The sequence below is a fragment of the Lepus europaeus genome, chromosome 6 (assembly GCF_033115175.1).
Source record: "Lepus europaeus isolate LE1 chromosome 6, mLepTim1.pri, whole genome shotgun sequence".
Lineage (NCBI taxonomy): Eukaryota > Metazoa > Chordata > Mammalia > Lagomorpha > Leporidae > Lepus > Lepus europaeus.
In genome coordinates, this window is record NC_084832.1 from 14,208,886 (window position 1) to 14,233,741 (window position 24,856).

Genomic DNA, 24,856 nt, shown 5'->3' on the forward strand with positions numbered 1-24,856 from the left:
GGAGTGACACTTCTAACAAACTTTCAGAAATATTGTTTACTGGACAGTTATCAGAATCGATGGGGCTGGTCACATGGAGCTGCTTTGTGTATAATGGAAATTAAAGAGCTGATGTGATAGCACAATTTTGTTAATAACTGTGCTTCTTTATACATGTCGACCTTGGTCTACAGGCCTACTTTCTGAAACAATGTATAGTTTTCATTTCCAGCAATTTCTGCCTTTGTTGAGAGGAAAAACGTGCCCAAGTGGGTTGTCCATAAGCCCTGCAATGAACACAATCTAGTTTATTCTTTTTCTAGATTAAGACAAGTCGAAATACCGAGTTTTTAAACATCCTAGGGTTCAGTTTAGCTTCACGTGACTCGGTTCACTCAACTTTTGAGGCAAAGCACTCCAGAAAAGTGAACTCTGTGGTAGTGTTTTGTCTTAGGCTAATGTGACGAATATCTAATCCAAGAACAAGACGAAAAGGTTTCATCTACTTGCCCACTGTCCATCCAAGCTTCTCCTTTGAGAAAACTAAAAGATCAATTACGTACAAGTACTTAGAAAAAAAAAAAAAAAGCAGACAAAACACACCAACTCGCGGAATTCACAGGTTAATGTCTGGAGACACGCATATGAGACGAAGTCAGGAATAACCTTTTCCCGTCCACATGTGGGGTTCATGCTACCAGCAAAAACAGCCCAGACATTGTTACTGCTTTCCTGGAAAATGTGACCCCCACCCCTCATCAATGAGACCACTGTGATACTTTCAACGTGTTGTGCAAAGGAAACCCCAGGACTTACACTGCACGATGTGCGAGATCAGGAGAGCAGCGCTGGTGTCGTTACACGTCAGCCTGCCTTGAGCCAAGTCCTGCTTCACCTGCAGAGCGAACAGGTACCTGGGAAGATCAAGAGAGGTGGCGTCACGCAGAGAGACCAAGGCGGCGTCGGCAGCAGGGCCACTCGTGGCAACCTGTCGGCGCGGGGAGGCACCAAACACAGTTACATGAAGCCAAACAACAGGGGAGTCTGCAGGTCCAGGAGGCTTTCCTGCTGCCCTGCTGCAGTGACAGTGTCTTCTTCCCTATAGACACAAGCTGCCATCTTTGCACTTAATGAGTGCGGCATCTTATTTTATATGGAAAGAGCCATACAACTGTACAATTATAATCACCCTATATATTTCTGCAGGATCTAGAAAACATTGTGAATTTCTTTACAGGATCAGCCTAACATGCCTGAAAAGGATTTTATGTCATGCATAACAGCGGTTGATCATGGTTAGTGAGAACCTTGCCGACGGAATTGGAAAGATGAGCCCATCTTGTTGGTGTCGTGACATTCCCTTAGCCACTTCCATAAACCTTTGTTACCAGAAATGTAAAACTCAACTGAAGCTATTTTAAAATTCTTTTCTTGGGTCTGGCATTGTGGTGCAGTGGGTGGAGCTGTCTCTTGGGATGTCAACATCCCAATATGAGTGGCAGTTCAAGTTCTGGCTGCTCCATTTCCTAATCAGCTCTCTGCTGTGTCCTGGGAAAACAGTAGAAGATGGCCCAAGTCCTTGGGCTCTTGCTAGTCCTGTGGGAAGTCCAGATGGAGTTCTAAATTCCTGGTTTTGGCATGGCCTAGTCCAGCCACTGTGGCCATTTGGGGAGTAAACCAGTAGGTGGAAGATCTCTCCTGTTCACTCTGTCTCTTCCTCTAACTCTGCCTTTTAAATAAATAAATCTTTTTTTTTTTTTTTTTTATTATTTTTGACAGGCAGAGTGGACAGTGAGAGAGAGAGAGAGAGACAGAGAGAAAGGTCTTCCTTTTGCCGTTGGTTTACCCTCTAATGGCCGCTGCGGTAGCGCGCTGCGGCCGGCGCACCGCGCTTTTCCGATGGCAGGAGCCAGGTGCTTCTCCTGGTCTCCCATGGGGTGCAGAGCCCAAACACTTGGGCCATCCTCCACTGCACTCCCTGGCCACAGCAGAGAGCTGGCCTGGAAGAGGGGCAACCGGGACAGGATCGGTGCCCCGACCGGGACTAGAACCCGGTGTGCCGGTGCCGCAAGGCGGAGGATTAGCCTGTTGAGCCACGGCGCCGGCCAATAAATAAATCTTTTTTAAAAAATCTCTTCTTTACACTGTTAAGTCAACATTTCTGCTTAAAAGAGATAATTATGATATCAAAGAAATTGAATAAAGACTACACAATGTTAGAATGTACTAGACAATCCTAACATGAACACACAGCGGGGTAATGACTATGTTTGCCCACCTGCTAGAAGCAGTGTCTTCCCAGAGCAACCCTCAGTGCCTGGATACTGCCCCTCACACAGTGACCCTACTGCAAGGACCCAGAAGCAGGTCCTTGGGGAATTCAGCTTCCAGGAACAGGGGATGAGAGGAGCCTGGGCTTTCCAGTTATGCCAGGAAGGAGGCGGCTTGCATCACAAGAAGCATCCTGAAGCATTCTGAAGGGGCCACAACTCCAAGATCGCTAAGAATGAGTAAGTGAAGCAAAGCGCATTGAGTGAATGAAGATTCATGGGCTCACAAGGATCCTTAACAAAAGGGAAAGCAGGCAGAGTGCAATGTGTCACCGTTGGAGATGAGCTATTAAAGGGACTCTGTGCTCAACAACTGGCAGTCAAAGAACAGAGCACACACGCTGCAGCTGGCGCAAGAAGGACACCAGGACAGCCAGCCAGCCAGCCCAAGGGGGGGAGGCCAGGTGTCACTTTGCACGAGAGGCCAATGTCAAACAGAGCAGGAGTGAATCAGAAAATCCGTGCTCCACAGCCGCTATAGAATCACTGATTCCAGTCAGGAGTGCCAATTGGTGGAAAAGCCATTTGGGAGGCTGGACATTGGCACTGGGCCAAAGTTACACAGCTTTACTCCTCATGGAAAGACCGGAGTGTCGCCCCCATAAGCCAATGAACAGTCTTACCAAGATCCACGCCAGGGGAAGCACACAGGACCTCTGGGGGGCCCCAGCCCCCTGCTCCACTGTACCCATGCCAAGCCTTTAGGATGAGTCGCCAGGGCTCAGGACATACAAAGGACAGGGACCCCCGCAGAACAGAACCTCGCAGAGGCGACCAGACCACCTCAGCGGGTAGAATACTTCGTAAGATGGATCTTCAACAAGGACGACGAGGGACCAGGCTGGATAACAAGAGGCCCGGGAACATAAAAACCAGATGTGAACTGTAGGCACAGAAGGCACCTGACTTGCCAATAGGCAGGGATCAGTAACAGCAAACGGAGGTTAGAGTGTAGCCAATGAGCTGGATGGGACACGAGTGCACATGCGTGCACATGGAGAAGCCAGAAGGGGCATCATCACAGCAAGTTCACGGGCAACAGGGACACAGCACTTCTGCTTCTGTAGTTACTTATGTGGCTGTTTCCACTCTATGGCGTGGAAAGATTCGGCCTTTGTAAGGATAAAGGGTTCTTTTTCAAAAAGGCCTTTAACAACTTAAAGTGTTCCTGTTCTAGTCATGCTTTGTTCTGTGTTATTATCCCATTTAATCTTTTTAAGATTTATTTATTTGAAAGAGTTACACACACACACACACACACGCAGAGGTCTTCCATCTACTGGTTCACTCCCCAATTGGCTGCAATGGCCGGAGTTATAATGATCTGAAGCCAGGAGCTTCTTCTGGGTCTCTCATACAGGTGTAGGGGCCCAGGTGCTTGGGCCATCTTCTACTGCTTTCCCAGGCCACAGCAGAAATCTGGATAGGAAGTGGAGCAGCTGGCTCTCGAACTGTTGCCCATACGGGATGCCGGCACTGCAGGCAGTGGCTTTACCTACTACGCCACAGTACTGGCCCTCCCATTTAATCTTTATAGAAATGTCTGTGCTTACCACACACTAGAACGATCAGAACAAAAATATTCAATAAATGTCAGCACCAATTTTCAATTAAAGAATAATGAAACTCTTTAATGTTGTTTAGGAGGTTCCATTATGAAGAACTAAGAAACCACAGTGACAATTGTGCAACCAGCAAAAAGACAAAGGCAGCAACACCAACAATGAAAAACCCAAATCCTACAGATCCATGGTTGACAACAGCTGACCTTTATCCAGCTCCCCGAATGTTTATTCTTGTTCTCCTGCCCTGGCTCTCTCTCCTTCCCCGCCCCGGACAGTTGAAAGGAAGAAAGGCAATGAACATAATCTAAACGTCAACATATAGGATCGTGTGGGAAGGAGTAGTACCAAAGGCCTTTCTGAATTGGCTCCATACTTTGTAGAGCTACAGGTTTTCACTCTAATCTATGTGGCTAATTTTTCAAATAAATGGGAGGGCTATACATTAAAAGCATTACATGTTGATGGTAGCCTTTGGGACAATGGTTAAGATGCTGCTACTTGGGACGCCTGCGTCCCATGTCCAAGCACCTGGGTTTGAGTCCCATCTCTGTTTCTGATTCCTGGAAGGCAGCAGCTGATGGCTCAAGGGGTTGGGTCACTGCCATCCACATGGGAGACCTCGGTTGCCATCCAGCCTCCTGGCTTTGGCCGAGCTCAGCCTTGGCAGTTGTGGGCGTTTGAGTTGTGAATTTGCAGAGACAATCCCTCTCTACCTGTCTATATCTCTGCCTTTTAAATAAAAAAGTAAAGGAAAACCATTTGAGAGCATCGGGTTCTGAATATTTCACCATTTACCAGTTCACACACAGCGTTCTGCGTTCACACTGAAGTACCAGGAGACAGAGTCAAGGTCAGCAGCCAGCAGGCCCCAGGCCCCTCTGTTGATGACCTCATGTGGACCACAAGACGGCCTGAGGCTCTGAAAGCTCACTCATTTATGGGCGAGCACAGCCTTTTTGCAAACCGCAAGGAGATTATGCGGACTCTCCCTGTTCCGGGGCCCCGGTAACGTGAGAAATCCCTTCCTGGGTACGGATGCTATCGGCTTTTCTTAACGACGCCGTCTGTAAGTTGAGCACACCGGCTGCGATGCTGACTTGGGAGACAGCAACCCTTGTAGTGCTATAAATGGAAACAACTCCAAGTAAATCCATAGACACTTTCACTCGACGGGCACCACATAAAATTAAAACAGCACACAGAGTGAAAACCAAGGACTCTGAATGGAGTCCATTCTCCTTGGTGGCAATGATGGCGGCAGGACCCCAGCCAGGGCCTTGCCTTTCAGGGAATGCCAGGATCACGGGTGGCACTCATCTGAGGCCTTATTTCCAACAGATCTACTGTAATGTATCCAATTTGAAGGTCACTTTTTTTTTTTTTTTAATTTGAGGAGGGGAGGGAAATAGAGATGAAGAGATTCACCGATTCACTGACAAATGCCTGGGTCAGGCGCACAGTCTGCATCACCCACTGAGTAGCAGGAACCCAACCATGAGCCGCCACCGCTGCCTCCTAAGGTGTGCATTAGCAGGAAGCTGGAGCCAGCAACCACTGCTGGGAGCCAAAGCCCGGTGCTGCAATATGGGAAGAGGGCGTCCTACTGGGATCTCACGTGCTAGGCCGAATGCCCACCCTTTTCTGAAGTGTAAATAATTGACCATTTCCCTTCCTATCTGAGGGACCCCTCTAGCAGGCGGGAGGTACAGTCCAAGCAATTCTGATAAGAGCCCCTCCTCTCAGGAGAGAACACAGCCAGGCAGGAACTGACCCCAGTGATGACGGGATGCCCGCAGAGAAGTGTGACTAAGCCCAGGGCCATCAGAGAAGTGTTGTGGGCTCTGCAACACGAGACAGGCCCCTTCCTTCCCACATGCCGCCTGCTAGCTGTTTCCAACCTGCACGTACCCGCGATTCAAGGGCTTAGCTCCTCCTGGGCACCGTGGTGCTGGGGTCAACATGACAGTCTCGCTTCATGTGCAGTTTCATACATAGAAAGGAAATGAACCACACAGCTAACGGAACTTCTACCCTGCCAAACCCCAGGCCAGTTTCTGTCTGTGTGACTCTTGTTGCAAAGTTCCTCCCACAGAGCGCGATGCACACCTCTCCCAACACCCCCTCACGCATCACCCAGCACAGAAGAGCACCTACCACCGCAGCCGCCTCACCCTTAGGTGTCTGCACACTGGGAACGCAGAGTGCAGGGCTCTCGGCGCACTGGATCCATGCGGTTCCCTACATCACACACCCTGGGCGGAAGTGGATGGTAACGAGTTGAGAAATACAGTCGAAAGTCAGCTCAATCTGATTCTGCGCAGAGCCAAAAGATTCCTCCTCTTGGCAAAGATCTCTAAGTTATCCATTCACGCTGGAGCCAGAAAACAAGAACCAAACAAAACCTGCCACATCCAGTGGAGCTTGTGGAGTTTCAGGAGTTTATTGGCATTGATGGAGACGCTGGCCAAGTCTGAAGCATTTTTGCCTCACTGGTAACAAGTTGCACTGCACGGAGCTTTTGAAAAAGGACCAGAATGGGAGAAACCTGGGAAGCAAACTTCTAGAGACAATGAGTCACAAAAGCTCAAAGTGCAAAAAAACCCCGATGTCTCAAGTAGGATTTCCAAAGGAAAATGCAAATAGGATTTATGTCTCCAGTTCTTAAGCAGAAAGAGATGCCCCCTGCTGAGCAGCCGCTGGCCAGGTGCTTAGGCTTATGGGGTACACAAAGCTCAGAGCACTGCATGCCCCCCCAAGCGGAGGAACAGCCCTGGCACCTGGGCTACAGCAGCCCAAACAGAGGCTCTCTCAGCACCAGCACCTGGCTTAGCTCTGGCCACCTCTACACCAAGGCCTATTAAATGGCACAGAAGTTTCTGGAAGGCTGTTGTGTTCTGCCACTTCCGGGCTGCCCTCTACGTCTTCACTGATTTCAGGACTGAAGGTCAACCACTGATGGCCGATCATTCAAAAACAGTCAAAGCAGGTGTGGGCTGTGGCTGTGGCTGTGGCCCAGTGCGCGAAGCTGGGTAGAGTCTTGGCTCCTCAGCTTCCAATCCAGACTCCTGCCAACGTGTACCCTGGAAGGTGGCAGGGGATGGCTCAGCTACTTGGGTCCTTGGCAACCACATGAGAGACCCGGATGGAGTTCCTGCCTCCTGGTTTCAGCCTGGCCCTACCCCTCAATGTTGTGGGCATTTAAGGAGTGGACCATTGGATGGAAGATCTCTCCCCACCCCCATTCTCACCAAGCAGTGAAAGCGCATTGCCTTCCACTCTCCCTGGAATTCCACATCAGGCATCTGAAGGCCTTCTCGACACAGCCCACGGTGTCTGTACCACACCTCAACTGCAACCCCCAGAAACCAACTCCCCACCCTTTCCGATTCTCTCCTTTCCTCTACTTCTTTCCCACTTTAGCAATGGCCAAAATCACCTGCCCACTTGCCCAAGTCCAAACTCCAAGCGTGCCACTGCTTTCCCCAAGCCATCACCAGGACAGACAGACCCTACCCCCAGGACACGTTCTGGACACAGCCACTTCTCTGTTTCCACTGCTGCCACCTTTTTGGTGCCCCTGTCTTGGCCCAGTTACCCCAGTGCCTTCCTCGCTGGACTCTCTGGATTCCACCCCCCACCCCAGCATCCGCATGGCAGCGTCTCTCAGCGCTGCGTCCCATCAGGCCTCTCTCCTACCTCACTGCACACCGTCCTCACTATTCCAGCCACCCACACTTGAATGAATGGCACTTGTTCCCTCCCTGGGCATTGCAATGGCGGCTCCTTCCCTCTAGGAGGCGTTTCTTCAGAGAGATGAGAGCTCCTTGTCAGTTCCTCAAGATGGATCTCCGACACACTGGATTGTCACCCAGTTACCTTTTTTTTTTTTTTTTTTGCCAGGTAGAGTTACAGACAGAGAGAGAGACAGAGAGAAAGGTCTTCCTTCCGTTGGTTCACCCCCCAGATGGCCGCCATGGCCGGCATGCTGCGCCGATCCGAAGCCAGGAGCCAGGTGCTTCCTCCTGGTCTCCCATGGGGTGCAGGGCCCAAGCACTGGGCCATCCTCCACTGCACTCCCAGGCCACAGCAGAGAGCTGGCCTGGAAGAGGAGTAACCAGGACAGAATCCGGTGCCCCGAGCGGGACTAGAACCCGGGGTGCCTGTGCCGCAGGTGGAAGATTAGCCAAGTGAGCTGCGGCGCCGGCCACCCAGTTACTTTCCAGCACATCTTCCTCCTTCAAAGCACCCACAGGGCTTTCAGCTCTCTCCCTGCTGTCTGATCATTTTGTCTCTTTCCATCACATCGAGATTGGTCTTTTCACCACTAACACCCCAGGGCCTGCACGTGGTGCACAGAGTGACGACTGTTGGTGAAATGTGCATTTCTTCCTTCTGATAGGTGACTGTCAACCAGTCCCACCCTGTGCTCTGTACTGGCAGGGCCGGCGAAGACGGCAATCATGGTGACGATGGCTAAAAATAACTCACATGTGGACAACAGCACCAAACGCTGGGGAAGACCTTGAGCAGCTGGAGTGCCTGCACTTGCTGGTGGGAGACTGTGTGGATTTGTCACAGAAAAACTGGTGGCATCTCCTGAGGTCGTCTCCTATGACACGGCAATTCTAACCCTACGTATACACTCTACAGGAATCTATAAATGAGTTCATCAAAAGCTTTACATCAGAACGTTATTCCTAATATTCCCGAATTGATAACATCCAAACATTGAGAAACAGACCAGTACACTGTGGTATAACAGTAACATAAACAATGGAAATGACGTGTTGGTACATACAACATGAGTGACTACATCAACGCACACAACATGGAAGAATCCCACAAGCAGAATGATGGTGATGGTGACGATGGTGACAATCATGATGGTGGTGAGGACAGTCATAGTTTACGTACCACCGCTGGATCTGATACATAGTACTACCCTCAACCTAACTCTGGCCAGGCAGGCGTCAGACTGTGGGCCATGACGAGGGCATTTACAATAGCGGGGAGGGATCAAGGCACCGGCCAGTGGTGCTAGCGAGTGGCAGAACTCACAGCCCAGGCGCTTGCTTTTCCCTCTTGGCCACACTTAGAGAAACCGACCAAAGTCGGTTCAAAGTCAACCATCCGTGGCAACAACAAAGATGCACATCTTGGTTTCACACGAGAGATTCATGTCCCTAAACTGTCTCGTGATGTGATGAATATAAGATGGAAAATATGGTATTGACAGGTCAGGAGCCCAGCTCACTTCACTCCACAGCCATAAAGACCCTAGATTGTCAGAAAATGGGGTACTCTTCTCTCCTCTTATTTTTGTAGGCAGAGCTGGGAGACAGGAGGGTTCAGTCGTTCTGGACAAGTCAATGTGAGGAAAATGCTTATCTAATCAACCTAGAACAGCCCTATTCTCCTTTCCCATGCACCCTGTAGGAAAAGTAAAAACAGAACATTTGTCCCCACCCCTGCTGCCCACACCCCCAGACCAGTTTCCCAATCACAAACCTTGTGAGTTCCTCTTGGAGCTGCGTGTGGTCAGGTGGAAAGAATTTCACCACAAACTTCACCACAACGTGCTTTGGCCCTAAAGAGGAAGGGGAAAAAGCGATACAGCATTTATTGATGTGCTTCAGACAAAGACTTTATGGGCTATATTACCCACCAAACCACGCCTCTCATCCCAGAACACACCACAACATCTAGGGCACTCGGCACTGGCTGAGTTCTGCTAGGGGACAGGCAGGCAGCTGGCTAGATCTGCTGAGCTGGGAGTCACACGCCCCCACGTGATTCTATCTTCCTGCTGGTCAGTCACAGTGACCCTTTCCCATAATGCCTCTGCTTCCTCCAGGACCTAAGGAGGGACGCCATGAAATACGGACAATGGGCTGTGTGTGGAGGCGCCATCTAGTTCCCACCACCCCCAACCTCACAAAAGAGACCAATGACTGGGAGGGGCTCTCTCTCCCACCAGAGGGGGGCTCTGTCTCCCACGGGGAGGGGGGCTACTGGGTACTGTCTTTCTCCCCCTACCCCACCCCTTGTAATTTCAGGCAACCTTCAGTCCCACCGCCCACTTGTGACGGGTATTTCTGTGTGTGTGTGTGTGTGTGCGCGCACATGCACTTACTTTCTCACCTTCTAAGTAAATTTTATCACGTTATGTCCCTTACATGTCAGCACTTAGAACACACGTGTTTGTGCATGACAAGAGCCTGGAGTGAAAATTAACACACCCCTCGCGTCATAGCAGTTTGACTGCCAATTCCTACGATCCCATTGTGGGGAAACCAGTATCTGTTTTTATAAAAAATACCATGACAAAGGTATCACATTGGACCATTAAACATTCTCTAGACTTAAATTATACCAAGGATTTTTTTTTTTTTTTAATCATTTGTCCAGAAATGTAGCTGATTGGCTGCTTTTGCTCAAATACAGGCTTTGGCCAGTTAGTGAAAAGGGGAACTCAGTTACTCACTGCACTGTTTACAAGGTGCACTTGCTGGTGTGCCCAGCAAACACGTTTCTGGCACCCAGGCAGTCCCCCAGCTCTGGAGAGAACACAAACAAGGCATGGCCCTGCTGCTGTAAGTGTCACGTAAACCATCTTCCCGGGGAAGCAGACAGCGGGGGGGGTGGGGGGGGTGGGGGGGGTGGGGTGGGGTGGGGGGCTGATGGAGGACTTCTCTTTTCCAAATTACAACATCAAACAGATTGTCATAACCTGGGACCAAGGTCAGAGGTTTGTGTTTTGCTGTCCACGCTGTAACGGGGAGTGCTCTACAAGTTCACCTTTTGCAACAACAGCACAGAGCCTACGACCCAGGGATTATCAGGTTCTCTAAAGAGATCCGAATCGTAACGGCACAATTCTAAAAGCAGCAAATATCTTTTTTGCTCTACCTTTCACGATAACGCACCAGAACACACACACACACAATTAATTTTGGATTATAATTTCTGTGAAAACATTCAAGCGTAGAGAAAAGCCAAACACGCTACATCCTAAAGGGTAGATGGTGACAACGCGGGCAGAACTGGGAGAACACACAAAGCAAGGAGACGCTGCAGGCAGGAGGGCCGGCACTTGTCTTCCCCGCTGGCTCTAGAAAGGAGCAGGACCCGAGCATGTCAGTTCTGCAGCTCCGGACGACAAGGGCAAGATAAGCAGGGAGGAAGCCTGGGCATTTCTGCTGTCTTCCCTTCCAGCGAGGGAGCTAAAAGCGGCTCCGCAGATCCCTGAGCACCTGCTGGCGCAGATCGGCTCCCCGCCAGGAGCTGCTCTCTGGGCGGGGACCCAGGTCAGTGGTCCAGGCTTCGTGCTAAGCCACCTAGGGACTGGGGCTGCTCTCCCTTCCCCACTCCCAGGGCCAGCCCTGGGTGAACAGGGACACAACCACGCCTTTTCCTTCTCAGCTTCATTTAAATGACATGATCAACATCAAGGTCATCACAGACACATACTTTGCTGGAAGTGGCCTAATGGGGTTTCTAATCAAACATAAAGAGAATCCCTCAGCTATTGTGAGCCTTATCTTCAACCAAAGGGATGCCAGTCCTGTTTGCCCAGGGTCTACTGGGATGACCTTGTGCATAGAGGGTCACCTTGGACTTGACTCCAGAGCAGAGAGAAGGGAGGATGGACCATCAGAGAGGCATGAAGAGAAAGCAAGTGCCTGCTCTCCTTATGAGTCTCCCAGATTCTCTCTAACATTTTCGTTGCAACATGCAGTGTGCGTGCACCCCAGACTCCCTTCATGCCTCTGCCTGCTTCTCCCTCACCTCCGTCCCATCTCTCTACCCCTCACCACCCACCCACCCACCCACACAGGCACACACACTTTGGGGAACCTTATTTTTCCAAGCAACCCTTGCAATCCGATTTCACAGTCTTTGGTGAAGGTGGACAGAAAACCTAAAATCAATTTCACGAGCACACGTGGCTCCCCTGGGAGCACAGAAAGACAAACTCTGCTACTCCGGGGTTCAGTCGCAGGCTTCCGCTTCTCATCAAAACAATCTTTGATCTTCTGTGCAAGCTTTTGATCAGCAAACTGTTACAGGTTAAAACTGCCGAAGATACGCATTTTAATAGCACACACGGATTAGTGGGTGATGAAAACCAATTAGGGGGTTAAAAAAAGAAATTGTGTTACTGTGTTATTGTGTTACATGGCGCAGGGCAAGACTCCAAAGGAGATGTTTGGCTGTGTACTTGTCAGGGTAACACAGGGTGCATACTTACTTCTAATCTGTTTCACAATAGGTTTTAGGAGGTCCAGCCACACCTAAAAGGCAAAGAGAGACAGACATTCTTAATGAAAGAGTGCAAGCATTTTGAGACTCCATTTGCAGCGCTTAAGATCAGAGGACGTTTGAGTGTGTGCGGACGTTTGAGTGTGTGTGGCCGCCTGTTCCCTTTTTCCCCCAGAAGGCTGTGTCATACGTTGTACCATTTTTACAGAACCAATCCTAACACGCTAATAGCATCCCTGGGCTTGACAATGTACCAATCTTTCCTAGGCTTAGACAAACAGCTAAGCATTTTCCTCCTCCCACTGGCGCTTTTAGCATGACTATTTAGAAAGCATGAAAGAATGGCCACACGGCTGGCTAGGCGCTGAGTGAAATACGTGTGAAGGGAAATCCAAGCTCATGCAAGGAGCACTTGCTGGAGGGGGAGGGAAAGAAATGGCCATGAACAGAGTGTGGCCTCTGCATCGCTCGCTACCTAGAGAGCCGCTCACCTCCCAGAGCAAGGTCGGAGCGATTCCTGCTACGCAGGAGGGAAATCCGAGACGTGCGGAGGCTCCAGCCTTCCTCCCAGACCCCTTGGCAAGAGAGCGGCAGAGCTGGGACCAAGCTCAGGGCTGCCCGCCTCCAAGGTCGAACTCTTTCACATGCAGTCTGAGTGGCAGCATTTTCACATAGGAGAGAATCCCACTGCCCTTCATACTAAAGCTAAGCTAGGGGCTGGTGCTGTGGTGCAGTGGGGCATGCCGCCTCCTGCTACACTGGCTACCTGCATGAGCGCCAGGTTAAGGCCTGGCTACTCAGCTTCCGATCAGCTCCCTGCTAATATGCCTGGCAAAGCAGTGGAAGATGGCCCACGTTCATGGGCCCCCACTGCCCACGTGGGAGAACATCATGTTGCTCCAGGCTCCCGGCTTCAGCCTGGCCCAACCCAGGCTACTGTCATTCAGCCTTTCAAAGTAATAAACAAATCTTTAAAAAAAAAAAAAAAATCGAAGCACAGGCTAACAAAAGTCCCCCTGAACCTCTGGTCTTTTGAAAAATGTCCCTGGGAAGCTCAGATTTGCATATGTGACAAAAACAAGGTGATTGTGCTAACTATAAAGAGGGTTTTGAAGTAAAGGTGGCAAAGAGAACAACCCCACAGGAAAATGATGCCAACAACCCCAGGTAACTCACAAAGGGGAAATGCAGAAGTTCAGGGGAAGCCAGCACTGGGCACGCGAATTCAAGCCAGGAAACACCAGTTCCCCTCGTGGCTCCTGCACCTGGGTATACCACACACGTCGGTGTAATTCCCAGCGGTGGCCGGGGCACCGTCTCGCTGGACTGCTGGAGCAATGAACTGGTACGGCTCTCCTGAAGGCTTATTAAGAAATCATGATCTAGGGGCCGGCGCTGTGGCGTAGCGGGTAAAGCTGCTGCGTCAGTGCCGGCATCCCACATGGGCGCTGGTTCGAGTCCTGGCTGCTCCATTTCTGATCCAGCTCTCTGCTGTGGCCTGGGAAAGCAGTAGAAGGTGGCCCAAGTGCTTGGGCCCCTGCACTCACATGGAAGACCCCGAGGAAGCTCCTGGTTCCGGGCTTTGGTCAGCACAGCTCTGGCTGTTGCGGCCACTTGGGGAGTGAACCAGCGGATGGAAGATGGACCTCTCTTTCTCCCTCTCCCTCTAACTCTGCCTTTCAGGTAAATAAAATAAATCTTAAAGTAAGCCCATCCACACCCTTTCATGCATCCCTTCTACTCTTGTTAATGACACATCTATGCCCACAAAGATTTACATACAAGGATCACCAATTCTAACTTTTTTTTTTTTTTTTTTTTTTTGACAGGCAGAGTGGACAGTGAGAGAGAGACAGACAGAAAGGTCTTCCTTTTGCCGTAGGTTCACCCTCCAATGGCTGCTGCCGCCAGCGCGCTGCGGCCGGCACACTGCGCTGATCTGAAGCCAGGAGCCAGGTACTTCTCCTGGTCTCCCATGTGGGTGCAGGACCCAAGCACTTGGGCCATCCTCCACTGCACTCCCGGGCCACAGTAGAGAGCTGGCCTGGAAGAGGGGCAACCGGGACAGAATCCGGCGCCCCGAATGGGACTAGAACCCAATGTGCCGGTGCCGCAAGGTGGAGGATTAGCCTGTTAAGCCACGGCGCCGGCCCTAACATTCTTATAATAGTGAAGAAAAGTGTACAATAGCCTCAGTGAAATAAATCATTAAAATGATGCATCTAGATAGGACATATCGCCATGCAGGCATGAAGAACTTTGATCCTGATGAATATTTAAGAATGTGGGGGACACCTTGGGGGGCTGGACACTGGGTGGTCACTTCCCTCCTTCTGCCTTCTTACACCATCCACGTGACTTCCACTGAGCACTCAGAATTCTCATAATGAAAACATTTAGGTTTAGATTTTTCCAATCAGTTTCATGTTCTCCCATCATCCTTCTGAAGTGAGGGTAGAATAAACTTTACATTTCTATCTTGCCCGTCTCAGCCTCCCCTCCTCTAAAGAGGCCAAGGGCATGACCGAACATCCCCACGGCCCCGCCCACAAACATGGCCTTAGGGAGAGAAAAGGACTTGTGAGATGGAATATGCGCCTCCCAAGAATCCTCACAGACAGACCCAAAAGCACCTCCACCTGACACTGATGAGAAAACCTGGAATCAGAGAGAGCTCTCAAAGTTGGCTCTCAAACCCCACTCTCAGTCTCCTTCATTGAACAAAGGCTTACTGCATCCCCGTGCTAGCCTTTGGGAATAAACAACGGGAAAACAATCAGAGTTCTTGCTTCATGGAGCTTTCGGTCTGGTAGGGCAGACAGACGAGAGTCCCAAACCTTCCTGAGCCAAGGCGAGGAGCAGCAGAGACTCCCGGTCACTGCGAATCATCCAGGCTCTGAAATTCTGTTACAGCAGCCCCCGAACGGGCACATAGGTGGGTTCAAGTAAGACGTGAGAGGTAAAACCAGCGGCATTGACTGTGGGGCCGGCTAGAAGCCTAAGGGAGGAGACTGTGACCAGAAGGGTGCAGCTTTCTGCTGGGGACTTCGGGGCCGATGCTGGTGCCCTTCCCAGGGTCGGGAAGCACCGAGGCTGACCAGGACGGAGGGCTGCTAGTCACACTGATGTTCTGGGGGTGCCTGCGCATCACCCAGAAAGACACGGTGTGGCGCAGAAACCAGGAGAAATCGCCACCTGCAAAGGAGGAGTCGTCCCACTTAGAACTGGCTACCACGGTCACTCCACGGAGGACACGTGGCCGCGCGGGATCCAGGGAATGAAATGCGTGAGCCCCAACCACTGCCTGGAGCAGGACCAGCCAGGTGGGAGCAGGTGAGGCTGGGAAGAAAACAAGGAGAACCCAGAGTCATAGAAGCCAAGGGTGTTTTCAGCAGGAAGCGCACTGAGAGTGATGACAGGCGCCCTCTGCTGGGCAGCAGCGGATCTGCTGGTCTCTGCACTCAGACAAGGGGCTGAATGGGTGACGGTGGGGAGGGAGGATCCATGGTTCTCCAGGAGGCTTGGCTGGGAAGCAGGAGGCCAGAGAACGGCAGCAGGGGACTGCGACATCAAATAGGGCAGCAGTTCCTTTGCTTCTTTCCCAGTGGAATGAGCTAGCTGTGTTTCAGAAGTGGACACAGAACACGTGCAGCCAGAGGGGGCACCCAGTGTCCTATGAGGCAGGAGACGGCTCGAGAGGACAGGTCCACTACCCAGGGCACTGGCTCAGGATCCAAAGGGAGAGGGCTCTTTCACTGTGCCAGCTAGTGGCAGACGTCCAGGTGCTAACATTCTTGTACCGGGAAGGAAAGTCCCTAGTTGATGCCTCCTGTTTTTCCCTGCAGAGTCGGAGGGTTGGAGAGGCGGGGTTTGAAATAGTTGTGTTGTGCGGGATGGGGAGTTAACAAGAGAATTCTGGGAGGAGAGGGGGGAGACCCAGTCCACTGAGAGCCCCGCTGGGAGTCTGTGGCCCTGTGCGTTTCTGGCCTCTGTGATGGTGGCAGGGCCCCGTCACCAAGATCTGTCAATCTCGCCATAGAATCCACCTCAGCAAACCACCCGGGGCCAAGCCAGCACGCGTTGCCAATGGACTTGCCAATTTTATGAATTGTTTCCCAACATCCTTCGTCTGTTTTGGCATGTCTGTGGAAAGCATCGAGTCTAAGCACTGATTTGAGCCAACTGTGCATCTGGGTTTATCACTTGTAGGCCGGGGGGACACGAGATGGGCCTCAGCTAGCCTGCTGGGCAGAGCTCCCCGGGGATAATGCCACAGGGCATGGGTCCTACTCCAGGTGGAGAGAGCCCTGTGCTTCTCCTGCCTACCAAGACGTGTGGGCTGGGGGAGGCTTGCACACCATCAGCAGATAAACTGGGAGCAAAAAGCCAGAAGGGTTTGCTGCACGGGGAGCCGATGGGAGCTAGGCTGGATCACCCCAAACCAGCAAGCCCAGAGCAGCTCAGTGAACACAAGCGGCCAGAGCCCAGCTCCTGGGCGGAGGCCACAGAACCCCCGCCATCTTTCCTCCCCAGTCAGTGGGTCTCTGTGCAAACACTCCCCAGCCCCCAGCCCCCAGCCCCACGTGGCTCTCCTGCGCACACCCACACATCCGCACGGCTGGGGTGGAAAGGGACTTGGTTAAAGTGAAAGCACTTCTAGAAATCTCATGCCTTCCCGGTGAGGCTCGGGGGACGAACACACTGAGCCACGGCACTGCTGTTAGATCTGGAGGCCCACGGCACCAGGTTGCTAAGGCTGCTGCAACAGAATCCCACAGACTGCATGGCCCAAGCCACAAGGAATTCATTCCCGGGCAGTCCCGGAGCTGAGGGTGCCGGCGGCTTTGGCTTCCGGGGAGGCCTCCCTGCTGGCCTGCAGGTGGCCACCTTCTCACCGTGTCCTCACGCGGCCTTTCCTCTCTGTGTGGGCAGCCCCAGTGTCTCCCTGTGTGCACAAAGGGCCTCTTCTTGGAAAGGCGCCGGTCACACTAATGGCCTCATTTTTTAAAATTTTATTTTATTTATTTTATTTTTTGACAGGCAGAGTGGACAGAGAGAGAGAGAGACAGAGAGAAAGGTCTTCTTTTGCCTTTGGTTCACCCTCTAATGGCCGCTGCGACTGGCGCATTGCGCTGGTCCAAAGCCAGGAGCCAGGTGCTTCTCCTGGTCTCCCATGGGGTGCAGAGCCCAAGCACTTGGGCCATCCTCCACTGCACTCCCTGGCCACAGCAGAGAGCTGGCCTGGAAGAGGGGCAACCGGAACAGAATCCGGCGCCCCAACCGGGACTAGAACCTGGTGTGCCGGTGCCACAGGTGGAGGATTAGCCTAGTGAGCCGCGGCGCCGGCTTAATGGCCTCATTTTTAACTTCAGCACCTTATCAAGGATCCTCTCTCCCGGTGCTCTCGCGTTCCCACGTACTGGGGCTGAGCCTCCAACACAGGAATTTTAGGGTGCACACAATTCGGTGCACAGCCCCATCTTCTGCAACTTGGTTTCAACACAGCTCTCCCGCCTGTCTGGTCCTGCTTGTCTCCCTCTCAGCCAGGCTTCTCTCTCCCCAATCCTGCGACCTCTGAACCCTTGTGAACGCTATTCTTGGAACCCTTTGGAATGCGTGGCCTGCACTGCAGTTCTCCGAGATGAGAAGATTTGCTTTCATGTCAGCGGATCAAAAGCAAGACCAGATGAATCGCTGTGCCCACAGCCCTTCGCGTCTTCTCTAAATAGCTTTCCCCCAGTTATTCTGGTGGGTAACATGCTAGGTGGACTTTGTAGGCAGCTGTGAGGCTTCAGACGCTTTGGAGAAGGTCAGTTGCATAGTGGACAGGGGTAGGGGAGGGACTAATATTTCTTGAGCATCTACTATGTGCCTGGTACTGCAGAGTACTTTATACATTCTCGTAAGCGGTGGCCACAATGTAGTCATTTCATAGACCAAATCGGCCAAGCTCAGAGAACTTAAGTTGCCCAATGTCAACAGTTGAAAGCAGACATCAAATCCAGTGGATCCACACCTGGGCTGTGTGTAATATAACATGTTTCCCGCCAAAGCTAGGGGACACAAGGAAAGTTCAGCTCTCCTCTTACTTAAAAATAAAAAATTTTTAAATAAAAAAACTCTCGTTTAAAAATCAAAACTACATATAAGCAAGCGATCTCATGGTCTACCATAACACACGCAGGAACCAGACAAAATACCTGTTAAGGAAAAACCATCCAACGTCTAGAATCTACTGCCACACATCAGTCTAAATTCAGGGAGATCCCCTAAAAATAAAAACTTTAATGTTTTTTGTTTCTAATAATCTGCTTAAATGCGAATTTTATATTTTTTTAAATCACTTTATTTATATCTCGTTATATTAAGATCAAATAAGTACGGCTTTCTTTTTCAAAACCTATTATTATTTTTCTAAAAAAGATTTATTTATTTATTTGAGAGGCAGAGTTACAGACAGTGAGAAGGAGAGAAAGAAAGGTCTTCCATCCAGTACTGGTTCACTCCCCAAATGGCTGCAATGGCTGGAGCTGAGCCGATCGGGAGCCAGGAGCTTCTACTGGGTCACCCACGAGGGTGCAGGGTGGGCCATCCTCCCCTGCTTTCCCAGGCCATAGCAGAGAGCGGGACCAGAAAGAAGAGCAGCTGGGACCTGAACCGGTGCCCACAAGGGATGCCAGCACTGCAGGCGGCAGCTTTATCCACTCCGCCACAGCGCCGGCTCCCAAAACCTACTATTTTATAGGTTATTATCTATTTTCAGGCCTGGTCAAAATAGAGTAGCAGGGACGAGGTCTGCTTTCCCACAGGAAACAGTTTTAAAACTGGAGAAAACTCACCATGCAGCATTTGAAGGCCCGGCCACCAGGCCGTGAGAAATAGCGATCTCCGAGATACAGAAAACACTAGCAGATGTGATCTCCACGAGCGCCCCAGGCAGCTCCTCGAGTGAGCTCCCGGGCTACCGGGTAGGGAGGAGGAACACGAAGGAGTCTCAGGGCGCCGAACCGCCGGACTTCCCAGGACCCCGCAGCTGAGCGCAGCCCCGCCAGGTGCCCTGGACAGAGGAGCAGCACTGCAGGGGGCTGCCTAAGTGTGAAAGATGTGGTCAAGGTTGGGAAAAACCACGTGGATGACTTAGAGGCCACGTGCCTGGTGCTCACAACACCAACGACCGCCAGCAGCCAGCCCAGAAAACCTGGGGACCCACGGCACCGTGGCAGGGCACTGAGGAACTGGGCTCTAGTGGTCAACAAAACCTAGGCTCAGACTGGGCACGACAGCATCCCCTACCCAAGGAACCCAAGGGCCAAACGGCTCCCAAATAATCGCATCCGAGAACAAACTCCACAGTGCTGGTAAGAAAATAAAATAAAATTACATTAAAAAACAACTGAAATGCACAGGTATTCATACCACTCAACAAGGCCGGCATCACAGTAACTCGTATCCAATTTAGAAAATCACCGGTCCAAGCAGCAGGAAAACATGACTCTCCACAACCCCAAAATTCAACCTTAACTGGAGATATGGAAGACAGAAAAGAGATCCGAACTAGAGAACTACCTTATGTGAGCTCAAAATACGCATGGATGAGATAAACAGTAGATCAGACGCTGTAGAAGAAAACATCAGTAAGTTTGAAAAAAAACCCAAATGAAAGAGTAACAGAAAAACAGAGCCTCAGAAAACCACAGTGGGAAGAGATTAGGCGCTCTAATATATGTCTCTGTACTTCCTCAAAGGGGAGGATGTGGCAAGGAGGGAGACAGTACTGGGGGAAACAGAGCTGAAACTTTCCCAGATTGGATCAGCACTGTAAGCCACAGATGCAGCAAGTTCAGCAAACCCAAGCATAAGACACGTGAAGGAGGGGCCGGCGCTGTGGCACAGGGAGTTAAGCCACCGCCTGTGAACTGGCATCCCATCTGGGCGCCGGCTTGCGTCCCAGCTGCTTCATCTCCAGTCCAGCTCCTTACTAATGGCCTGGGAAAGCAGCGGACGATGGCCAAGTGCTTGGGCCCCTGCACCCGCGTGGGAGACCCCGATGATGCTCCTGGCTCCTGGCTTTGGACTGGTCCAGTGCTGGCTGTTGTGGCCATCTGGGAAGTGAACCAGCAGATGGAAGACCTCCCTCGCTCTCTAACTCTGCCTCTCTGAGACTCTTTCAAAATAAATCAATCTTAAAAAAAAAAAGGAAGGAAATTACAGAGGGACAATGTGATTGAACTGGTTAAAAACTGTGATAAAGAAAAAAATCTTACAGAACCAGCCAGAGAACAAAGGACACTTACATACAAAGAACAAAGATAAACATGGTAGCAGGTTTCCTCAGAAGTGAACAAGCTCCCCCTGTCCTAAAAGGTTGAAAAACTTAAAACCCTCATCTTAGAACTCCACTCGCAGTAGAAGTACCTTTCAAGAGGGAAGGTGAAATGAAGACTTTTCCAAACTGGTTGAAGCCGACAGAATTCATCACCGTCACATCCCAATGTCAAGAAACGTGAGCCTTTCAGACAGAGCGTGACAGCAGGTGGAAATCCAGGCCCATGCAAAGGCCCAAGGAGCACCAGACATGGGAACCACACAGATGAACACAGAGGTCTGAAGGACTGCTTTTTCCTTTTTAAAAAGATTGATTTATTTGAAAGGCAGAGTTTCAGAGAGGCAGAGAGAGAGAGAGATAGAGAGATAGAGAGAGAGAGAGAGAGAGAGAGAGAGAAGGAGGGAGGGAAGGAGGGAGGGAGGTCTTCCACCTGCTGGTTTACTCCCCAGTTGGCTGCAACGGCCAGAGCTGGACTGATCTGAAGCCAGGAGCCAGGAGCCTCTTCTGGGCCTCCCATATGGGTGCAGGGGCCCAAGGACTTGAGCCATCTTCTGTTGCTTCCCCAGGCCATAGCAGAGAGCTGAATCGGAAGTGGAGCAGCCAAGACTCGAACCCGCGTCCATATGGTGCCCAGCTTTTACCTACTATTCCACAGCGCTGCCCCCTGAAAGGCTGTTTCCATCATATAAAACTCAAAAAAGATAACTGGTCGGTATACAAAAATAATACCAAAATAATATGTGTTTATGTAAAAGCAAAAAAAAAAAAAGATTCAGAGTGGGGAAGTGCAGGTGTTAAGTGCTTATACTATATGGGAGTATGGGAGGTGTATCACCTGGTGGGAGGCTGGGACCAAGTAAAGATACGTGCTGTGACGACGACAAACAGGGGCTGGTGCAGTGGCATAGTGGGTAAAGCTTCCACCTGTGGTGCTGGCATCCCATTTGAACACCGGTCGTGTCCTGGCTGCTCCTCTTCCAATCCAGCTCTTTGCTTATGGACTGGAAAAGCAGTGGAGAATGGCCCAGGTCCTGTGCCCCTGCACCAGCATGGGAGACCTGGAGGAAGCTCCTGGCTCCTGGCTTTGGATGGGCACAGCTCTAGCTGTTGCTGCCATTTGGGGAGTGAACCAGCAGAAAGACCCCTCTCTCTCCCCCTTTCTCTGCAACTCTACCTCTCAAATAAACAAAATCTTTAAAATATATATATATATATATAAAAGGTTAGATAGAGTGATTTAAAAAGTTAATGAGTCAATTAGTAATGAGGATGCAACAATCTTAAATATTTATATACTTAGTAACAGGATTTTAAAATATATGATGGAAAAACTGGTGAAATGCAAGTAGCAGTAGTCTAATCTACAACTACGGTTGCAGATTTTAATACATCTCTCTTGATCATTTATACAACGAATAGGCAGGAATTCAGTAAGGACCGACAAGATCTGAAGAACTCTACAAACCAACGTGATTGAACTGACATATACTAAATAATAATCAGAATATATATTCTTTTCATGTGCATATAGTTACCAAAATAGATCATATTCTGGGCTATGAAAAAAAAATAAGAAAAGCTTCATATGATATAATGTTCCCTGACCTTCATGGGATTAAAGATTAATAAGAAGATTTTTGAAAATCCCTATGTATTTGGAAACTAAATAACACACTTGTAAATACAGAAGGAACTACAGAGAGGATTTCCACATGCGCATTCTAGAAGATTCCTGTTTCCTATCACAGCAAGTGTAAGATCAGGTTCCAGCCCCCAGGAAGCTTGGGGAACACCTGGGTGGCACGGTTCTCAAAGCTGAGCACACGTCCGAATCACCCTGCACACCTGTGAAACACACACCACGGCGCCCGCCCCTGGAGCCCGTCATGGGGGCGGGGAGGGCGCTGAGACGCGGCTTTTCTCAGGTGACACTGATGTGCGTGCTGCCCAAGGACGGTGCGCTAACGACCACTGCCTGGGTGTAATGATGTCCAGACCTCTTACTATGTGTGTTGTGCTTGGGTGCAAACATGCTTCGACTTCTTACACACCAAAATGAGCTCACAGTGTTTGATTAGCTACTTTTCTTTTGTTTCTTCTTCTTCTTCTTCTTTTTTTTTTGACAGGCAGAGTTAGAGAGAAAGGTCTTCCTTCCGTTGGTTCATCACCGAAATGACTGCCACAGTTGGCGCGCTGCGCCGATCCGAAGGCAGGAGCCAGGTGCTTCCTCCTGGTCTCCCATGTGGGTGCAGGGCCTCAGGACTTGGGCCATCCTCCACTGCACTCCCGGGCCACAGCAGAGAGCTGGCCTGGAAGAGGAGCAACCGGGACAGAATCCGGCGCCCCGACTGGGACTAGAACTCTGGGTGCCGGCGCCACAGGTGGAGGATTAGCCTAGTGAGCCGTGGCGCCAGGCAGATAAGCTACTTTTCTTCCATGAGTTTATAAATGGTCATTAAATACTCTGACTATTCAATTATTCCAGTCGCCTAAAGAGTGTCTTTGCTGATGGCTCTGTCATAACTAATACCCGGTCACAGACCACACTTCCAAGCTGGTTACATCCGTCAAGTCGCCATGAATCCAGCCTTGCAGCCTCACCTGCCTTCTCTTTTTTTTCTTTTTTGACAGGCAGAGTGGACAGTGAGAGAGAGAGACAGAGAGAAAGGTCTTCCTTTTTTCCATTGGTTCACTCCCTCAAATGGCCGCTGTGGCCGGTGCACCGCGCTGATCTGAAGCCAGGAGTCAGGTGCTTTTCCTGGTCTCCCGTGTGGGTGCAGGGACCAAGCACTTGGGCCATCCTCCACTGCCTTCCTGGGCCACAGCAGAGAGCTGGACTGGAAGAGGAGCAACCGGGACAGAATCCGGCGCCCCAACCGGGACTAGAACCCGGGGTGCTGGCGCTGCAGGCGGAGGATTAGCCTATTGAGGCGTGGCGCTGGCCTCTCTTTTTAACAACCAATGAAACTTGACCAGACAAATAAAAGAATATGTCATCGCCTTACAAAGAAAGCTTTCAGTGAAAAAGAAATTAAATACACATCTGTAGACCAAAGTGTAAAATCGAATGTACTGTAGGCTATCCCCAGGCATTCATGCACTGAATTCATTAAGAGGTATCCAAATAGTGGCACAGGAAAAGTTTGTAATAAAACCCAGTCTTAATATTACAAGGCCAAGTCTGGAGTTCTAGGGAACCTCAGGGCAACTGTAGCGGTTGGGATCCTCACTCTTTACAGAACAGCCCAGCAGCGGACCCCATCATAGGGACTGTAAAACAGCTGGCTCTAAAATCATTTCTTTGATTTTCATTAGCTTTGAAAGATTCATTTCAAAGCCTTTCACTTGGGTATGATGGCTACTTCATTTTTTTAAAACTTAATTGCTGTTTTTTTTTTTTACCATGATAAGACTTCCATGAGATCTTTTCTCTTAACAAATGTGTAAGTGTACAATACACAACTAACTACAATGTTGTGAAGCCCTTAAACTGTTTGCTTTTGTTTTATATTTTTCTCTTAAATCCTTAAAACAAATTTTTAAAATGACAGATGCTTAAAGCCACACCCAAAAATGTACAGCTTCGTGAATTTGGATGGCAAACATCCTTGTATCCATCACAGAACTCTGCTGGTCAGGTTACCCCAGACCCAACCCCTTCACTCACTCTAAAAGCAATCACCACGTGCGTCTTCTAGTAGCCATGCATCTTATGTAATTAAAAAAAAATTATCAGAGAGAGAGAATATCTTCTATCTGCTGGTTCACTCCCCAAATGCCCATCACTGCAAAGGCTGGACCAGGCCAAAGCCAGGAGCCAGGAACTCAATCCATGTCTCCCATGTGGGTGGCGGGGACCCAAGTACGTGAGCCATCACTCGCTGCCTCCCAGGGTGTGCATTAGCAGGAAGCTAGAGTGGAAGTGGAGCGGAGACTCCAATCCAGGTTCTGTGACACAGGATACAGGCATCCCAGGTAGTGTCTTAATCACTTTGTCAAATGCCTACAACCATGTTTAATGTTTAATTTCACCAAATGGCACATCTTTGTATGCCAGAGTCTAGTCTTCCCTATTTACCTTGCTGAACTGTGGTGCTTCCCGAAGCTGGAAACTGGCTGATGGCATTCACGGTGCTGTGTGACACGATCCTCATGCCCTGTTTCTCCAGCTGGGCGGCTGGATCCTCCTGCTGAGACCACGCATGGCATCTCAAGAGGACCACTCTGAAGTTGGTTTGGTTCTTTTTAAAAAAATATCATTATTGGGGCAGGTATTTGGGGCAGGAGTGCCTGGGTTTAAGTCCTAGCTGTTTCGGATTCCAACTTATTGCCGATGCACACTCTGGGAGGCAGCTGGTGAAGGCTCAACTACTTGGGTCCCAGCACCCTTGTGG

The 24,856-nt window shown here is 50.3% G+C and overlaps 1 protein-coding gene across 4 annotated transcripts in view; it reads right to left on the reverse strand.

The window, feature by feature from the left end:
• FARP1 (FERM, ARH/RhoGEF and pleckstrin domain protein 1) overlaps nt 1–24,856 on the reverse strand; it is a 291,757-nt gene that overhangs the window by 63,896 nt on the left and 203,005 nt on the right. For all 4 annotated transcript variants that reach the window (XM_062194003.1, XM_062194002.1, XM_062194001.1 and 1 more), the window contains exons 4-6: nt 12,126–12,168; nt 9,383–9,461; nt 796–893 (exon numbers count right to left, since the gene is read on the reverse strand). In XM_062194003.1, coding sequence (XP_062049987.1) covers nt 796–893; nt 9,383–9,461; nt 12,126–12,168 — 220 coding nt within the window. The remainder of the gene's footprint in view (nt 1–795; nt 894–9,382; nt 9,462–12,125; nt 12,169–24,856) is intronic.